Genomic DNA, 7,518 nt, shown 5'->3' on the forward strand with positions numbered 1-7,518 from the left:
GAAAATCGATTTGTTACTTTCGATTCAGAAATTGAAATATTTATTTCAGAAAAAGTATTAACTCTCAAACGATTTCTCTTTTCTCTCAATCACTCTCTAAGCATTCTCTACCTACACAATAAATTTGAAACGTCCAAGTGCATGATTGCCATATTTAATTCGAAATAAAAGGAAAATCGATTTGTTACTTTCGATTCCGACATTGAAATATATATTTCAGAAAAAGTATTAACTCTCAAACGATTTCTCTTTTCTCTCAATCACTCTCTAAGCATTCTCTACCTACACAATAAATTTGAAACGTCTTAGTGCATGATTGCCATATTTAATTCGAAATAAAAGGAAAATCGATTTGTAACTTTCGATTCCGATATTGAAATATTTATTTCAAAAAAAGTATTAACTCTCAAACGATTTCTGTTTTCTCTCAATCACTCTCTTACCATTCTCTACCTACACAATAAATTTGAATCGTCTAAGTGCATGATTGCCATATTTAATTCGAAATAAAAGGAAAATCGATTTGTAACTTTCGATTCCGATATTGAAATATTTATTTCAAAAAAAGTATTAACTCTCAAACGATTTCTGTTTTCTCTCAATCACTCTCTTACCATTCTCTACCTACACAATAAATTTGAAACGTCCAAGTGCATGATTGCTATATTTATTTCGGAGCAAAGGAAAACCGATCTGTAACTTTCGATTCCGACATTGAAATATATATTTCAGAAAAAGTATTAACTCTCAAACGATTTCACTTTTCTCTCAATCACTCTCTTACCATTCTCTACCTACACAATAAATTTGAAACGTCCAAGTGCATGATTGCCATATTTATTTCGGAGCAAAGGAAAACCGATCTGTAACTTTCGATTCCGAAATTGAAATATATATTTAAGAAAAAGTATTAACTCTCAAACGATTTCTCTTTTTTCTCAATCACTCTCTTACCATTCTCTACCTACACAATAAATTTGAAATGTCCAAGTGCATGATTGCCATATTTAATTCGGAAAAAAAAAGAAAATCGATTTGTAACTTTCGATGCCCAGAATTAAAATATTTATTACAGAAAAAGTAAAAACTCTCAAACGATATTTCTTTTCTCTTAATGTCTCTCAAACGACTCTCTAACGATTCGCATTGAAAAAAATAAAAAAAAGTAAAGTGAGGGGGCCAACTTAACACTAGAATTTGAAATTGTTTTTACGGAGAAAGTAGGAACTCTCAAACGATATTTCTTTTCTCTCAAACCCTCTCAAACGATTCTCAAACGATTTGCGTAAAAAAAAGTTAAAAAAATGAAAGTGAGGGGGCCAACTTCACGGAGGTCTGTCAAGCGGTGGTGACAATTTCAGTTGAATTATTTTCTAGAAAGAAAAATAAATAGGGCTACAGATATTCACAGCGTAGTATCTAAATAATAACTGTCAGGCGTATGTCGTAAATTATGCACATAGTGATTATTTTATTATAAGTAAGAGTAGAATAATAATAAAAATGAGTAAGCATATGTATTCGACTGCTAACCTTACTGACAAGGAATTAAAAGAGCAGGGAAATAGATTATTCAGTTTAAGAAAATTCGAAGATGCTATGAACTGCTACACGAAGGCTATTGTGAGTGTTGTTTGTGTTTTGTTTGTGATGTGGAACTTAAAATTGGTACCCTACAACATCTTTCAACGTTTCAGATCAAAAATCCATCAGTGGCCACATATTTCACTAATCGTGCACTATGTCACTTGAAGATGAAAAGATGGGAGGCAACATGCAACGACTGTCGCCGTGCACTCGATATAGATTCCAACCAGGTCAAGGGACATTTTTTCCTTGGTCAGGCACTGGTTGAACTTGATTGCTATGATGAGGCAATAAAACATCTTCATCGTGGTAAGTATTATCAATAAAATACAAATATTTTTACTAAGTAATGCTCATAAAATAATTTTTATGCTAACGTGGCTTTTCATGTTTGTATTTCATTACATATCTTACTAATATTATAAATGCCAGAGTTTAGATGGATGTGTGAATGGATGGATGTTTGTTAGAAGATATCTCTCAATTTATTTTGATGAAAAAGTGCACAGATGTAGAATATAGCCTGGAAGAACAGAAGATTTTTTTAAATTCTGGACTGACGCAGTCTCGGGTATAGCTATGTGATATATGTAATTCATTGTATCAAAAATATAAATGTACAAGTTTCAAACTTATACTATTTAAAGACTAGATTAATGTTTGACGTAAATGTAAATGATATCTTAAGCATCTGATGTCACTGACAAGTGAAGAAACCATTGACTTATTCAATACAATATAGCAAAGCTTGTTATCCAATTAAAAATAGAATATTACTATCATACAGTTTTAACTCCCACATGACATGAATGTTACATAACATTCATAATTATTATAATATGTTATGTTGTAAAAAGTAAATGTTTGTTTAATAAAAAAATGTACTTTGTGTTTTGGATAAAAGTAGTACTTTGCTTGGTCTACATGCTGCAAGCAGTACCTATGTACAATTTTCTTATAAAATAAATAACATTGGGAAAAACCAACACAATTATTTTTTTAGCTGGGAAAATCGTAAAAGAAGATGGTATTTGATGACATAACAATGCAAATTACTGTCTAAGCAACATACCTATTCTATTAATAGAAACAACAAGCTAAACTAAATAGAGTGTATACTCTATGATGTAATATTAATACTGGCATATCTATCAATTTTTTTTTTTATATTCAAAGTGCAGAAACTTCATGGAAGTATGAATATAATTTTTTCCAAATCAAATCCAAAAAACTGAAATCTTGATTTTTTTTATCCAATTTGTCAATTCTCTATTTAACTAAATATGGTGTCGATTAATTATTAATTAATATTATAAATGTGAAAGTAACTCTTTCTGTCTCGCTTTCACACCATAACTACTGAACCAATTTAAACTAAATTTGGTACACAGATAGTCTAGAGCCTGAGAAAGGACATATGCTACTTTTTTACTTTGGGTTGTAAGAGGTTAAAAGTGATGGTTGAAATTAAAAGCTTGAATTTTATTTTAGAGGCTGTTATTTTGATATAAATAAACATGACATTCAAAGTTTTACCCTCATGCAAAATAACAATAGGGAATATGGGATGAACTTTTGAATGATGAATATATGAATGTATTGTAAGTTTAATATGTTTTATTGTATTTTATTTTATAATTTTAAGTAAAATAAATTGCCTAAGTCATTACAAAATGCTACCCGTAGACAGTATTTCACGCAGACGAAGTCATGGACACAACTAGTATTACACATAGTAATGAAATGTTTCCTCTTCCAGCCAATGATTTGGCTAAAGAACAGAAGTTGAACTTTGGAGATGACATAGCGGCACAGCTTCGTATAGCAAGAAAAAAGAGATGGAATGTTCAGGAGGAAAAGAGGATATCACAAGAGATTGAATTGCAGACTTATTTGAATAGGTATGAACTATTTCAAAAGAAAGACAACAAAATAACTAGATTTAATTTTTTTTAGCTATTTTTTGTAAATATTTGGTAAATGTTTATAAAACGTGAATTTGTTCTTGATTTTAAAATTATTATTTGTACATTAACAGGTTAATAAATGAGGACATGCAGCGTAGAATAGAATCAATAAAAGTAGAAAACCCAAATGAGGAAGAGGCTAATACAAAAATTGCTAAAATTGAAGAAGAATGTGTAAGTATTTATTTATTTTGATAAGTAAAAATATTGTGTTATTTTCAATATATGTACATATTGATACTAATATGATATTAATAAATGCGAAAGTTTAGATGGATGACATAGTATCTCTAGAACTTAACGGGTCTTGATGAAATTTGACACAAATGTAGAACATAGGCTGGAAGAACACATAGGCTATTTATTAATTTATTTTTAAATCTGCAGGGAAGGAATCGCTGGCGATAGTTATATTATAAATAGGAATATAATAGTTCTATATTAAGCGTTAATAAAAAGTAAATGCCCATCAATGTTAAACCGTAACAGAGCACAACTTGTTTTATAAGAACAACAAAAAAAAAATTAAAAAAAAATATTGTTCATATTTTAAGATAGATTATGACCATTTGTAACTAAAATTATACAAAAAATAAGGTAGCTAAGGTAGCTATATACTACTAGCTTTTGCCTGCGTCTCTGTCTAGGAATTAAAAAAAACTTAATAAGTAGCCTATATGTTTTCCCAGGCTATGTCTAAATTAGTAAGATGGAGTGTTCGTTATGAAATGTTTCAGTCTATTTTCTTATCTTAAAACTTTGATCTGATTATTGTGTCTATATAATATTTTAATTAGATCATCTAGAAGTATGTTATACAGGGTGTTTTGTTATAAATACTACTTAAGAAGGTAATTATAACCATCTTCATGGTATTTTAATTAGCTGTAAGGTGATTAAAAAATAATAATGACATTATAATATTTTATGTACCTTATTAAAGCTGATATAAATATATATATAAATATATTTGAAAACATTTTGTACGAAAATAGATTACGTAAATTTTTTTCGTCTTGATTTTTCTCTTATTGTGTTATATTTTTTGTTCCAGAATAACTACAGTAGTGAATTAAATAACTTATTTTCTAAAATGGATGAAAGACGAAGGGTATGTGGTATTTATATAAATGTCTATTTCATACACTGTTTTATTTACACAAAGTTTTTTTTTTAAAAAAAAGAAAATTTTATTTAAATTTGTTGATAAATAGTTCAAAATTGATTTTCAATTGGCTTTAATCTGTTTCGTATACAGGATGTTCTGTGCTTATATTGAAGTTTTAAATTATATTTTCAGAAACGGGATGTGCCAGATTATTTGTGTGGTAAAATCAGCTTTGAGATTCTCAACGAGCCAGTTATAACTCCGAGCGGGATTACGTACGAGAAGAAAGATATTGAAGAGCATCTCGAGGTTTGTTATTTTATATGTTTAAAGGCATTTTTCATTTTAATTGACCGATATGAAATTAGGCTGATTAGTTGAGCACCTCCTCCTTTTGGTAGTTGGTTGATTACGAGAAAATTTGAGTTACGTTGGGCATTTTGTTCAAAATTCGAGGATTTCTAGACTCAATTTTTCATTCACTGTTGATACGTAATTTATACAACACTAGCTTTTACCCGCGACTCCGTCCGCGCGGAACAAAAAATAGAAAACGGGTTAAAAATGATCCTATGTCCGTTTCCTGGTTCTAAGCTACCTGCCCATCAATTTTCAGTCAAATCGATTCAGCCGTTCTTGAGTTATAAATGGTGTAACTAACACAACTTTCTTTTATATATATACGAGGGGAGGTCCAAAAGTTCGCGGAATGGAGGGGATGGAGTGGGGATAGGGTAGCTCGCTTAGTGTCATACTAATTGGGCACTCATAATTAGTATATATATAACATTTCAACCCTATAGTGCCATTCGTTTACGAGTACTCGCCTGCTGAACAAGTCAATCCGGAAGCAAACTGCAACTATGGAGAAAATTGAACATCGCGCTGTGATAAAATTCCTTACCAAGCAAGGAAAAAACGTTCAAACCATTTTAAATGAAATGGAAGCCGTTTATGGAGATCAGTGCCCTGGTAAAACAATGGTTTATAAGTGGCATGGTCTTTTTAAACATGGTCGAGATTCAATCGAAGACGACTCTCGCTCTGGGCGGCCAGCTGACGCCACCACATCAGACATCGTCGAAAAAGTCGAAAAACTTGTACTCGAAGACACACGTTTGAAGAAGAACAATTATCTGCATTTGTTGGAGTATCAGATACAACTATTTTGCGTATCCTGCACGACCACCTGGGCATGACAAAAGTCAGTGCAAGATGGGTGCCGAGAATGCTCACGCCGCTTCAAAAACAGCAGCGCGTCGACGCGTCTAAGCACTTTTTGGAGTTGTGTGGAGACGAGCCCGTGCAGATTTTGGAGCGGATTGTTACTGGAGATGAAACATGGGTTCATCACTTTGAACCTGAGTCCAAACAGGAGTCCATGCAATGGCACAAAAAGGGTACACCACCTCCCAAAAAATTCAAGGTGTCAGAATCGGCGGGAAAGTTGATGGCCACTGTTTTTTGGGATTGTAAGGGAATATTACTCATTGATTATAAAGAAAAAGGTACCACTATAACCGGAGAATACTACGCACTCATATTAGAAAAGTTAAAGGAGTCAATTAAAGAAAAACGTCGAGGAAAATTGGCCAAGGGTGTGTTGCTTTTGCAAGACAACGCGCCGGTTCACAAGAGCCGAGTTGCCATGGCTGCTCTGCACACACATGGGTTCGAACCACTTGTTCACCCACCCTACAGTCCAGACCTGGCTCCTAGCGATTTTTATTTATTTCCAAATTTAAAAAAAGAGCTAAGGGGAAGGAAATTTTCCGACGATAATGAAGTGAAGGAGGCAATTTCGGCCCATTTTGAGGCCAAAGACAAAAAATATTTTTTCGATGGTTTAGAAAAATTAATTCATAGATCGAATAAATGTATTAGACTTAAGGGTGATTATATTGAAAAGGAAAAATAAATTTATTGTTATATTTCATTGACAACCCTTTCATTCCGCGAACTTTTGGACCTCCCCTCGTAGATGTTGCATTTTAATTGTGATATTGAAAAATTTGTACTAAATATCTTTCTGTTTGTATAAATTGAGGTAACATTATGATTTTGTATGAAAGTTTCTTCAGTGGAAACTCACGGTAAACGATGTTTCTGTGTGTTTCTAATTTTAATAATTTATTCCAGAGGGTCGGTCACTTTGACCCGGTGACGCGAGTGAAGTTAACAGCAGATCAACTGATACCTAACTTCACGATGAAGGAAGTTGTCGATGCTTTCCTTCAGGAGAACGAGTGGGCACTCGATTACTAATCGATTTCTTATATCGATGTATCGATTATAATTGTAATTATGCAGTTGACGATGTATCCTTTTATTGTAGGTACTATTTCTGAATGTTGTTGCGTTAATTATAATTATATCGATTATTTTCCACCCTGTATATAAACGTTTGGGAATCGATTCATTTGTAGGTATAAAAAGTGGAAAATGTTTATTGAAGCCATGACATCTACCATTTATAGTATAAATTTGATGTTTTCTTTTATACCTTCAATTGTACATTTTTCCTTTATCTTTTAGAATCCATCATGGATTTAGTGTTTTACATAATTTTAGTAACTGAATATAAATGATAATATCCAAATATAAATTGATACAATAACAATAATAATACATAATAGAAATATTAGTCCGTTCTATATAATTAGAGTTATTTGTTTTATTTCCGATATTAACGCCCCCACAGGATAACGCCGTAATAGGAAAAATCTAATTTTTCAGGAGAAGCAAATAACCGTATTTCTATTATAACTTCATAAATAATTATTGTACAAGAATCTTTTAGATACCAAAACAAAGCTAATTTTTTATAGCTTCATTGTATTTAATTTTCATTCATAT

General features: G+C 31.7%; 1 protein-coding gene across 1 annotated transcript; it reads left to right on the forward strand.

Moving 5' to 3' along the window:
* Positions 1-1,343: 1,343 nt before the first annotated feature.
* LOC106717499 (E3 ubiquitin-protein ligase CHIP) lies at positions 1,344-7,110 on the forward strand. Its single transcript, XM_014511369.2, has 7 exons — positions 1,344-1,623; positions 1,698-1,896; positions 3,347-3,488; positions 3,626-3,728; positions 4,609-4,665; positions 4,855-4,971; positions 6,802-7,110. The coding sequence occupies exons 1-7, from the start codon at positions 1,504-1,506 to the stop codon at positions 6,925-6,927; spliced, it is 864 nt and encodes a 287-aa protein (XP_014366855.2). The 5' UTR covers positions 1,344-1,503; the 3' UTR covers positions 6,928-7,110.
* The last annotated feature ends 408 nt before the right edge of the window (positions 7,111-7,518 follow it).

Source organism: Papilio machaon, chromosome 10 (assembly GCF_912999745.1).
Source record: "Papilio machaon chromosome 10, ilPapMach1.1, whole genome shotgun sequence".
Taxonomy (NCBI): Eukaryota; Metazoa; Arthropoda; class Insecta; order Lepidoptera; family Papilionidae; genus Papilio; species Papilio machaon.

Bases quoted from the DNA above. Each gene is read 5' to 3' on its own strand.
- LOC106717499 (XM_014511369.2), top strand. From the start codon at position 1,504: ATGAGTAAGCATATGTATTCGACTGCTAACCTTACTGACAAGGAATTA. The intron at 1,624-1,697 runs GTGAGTGTTGTT...TCAACGTTTCAG, and splicing joins ACTGCTACACGAAGGCTATT to ATCAAAAATCCATCAGTGGC. The intron at 4,666-4,854 runs GTATGTGGTATT...TTATATTTTCAG, and splicing joins AAATGGATGAAAGACGAAGG to AAACGGGATGTGCCAGATTA.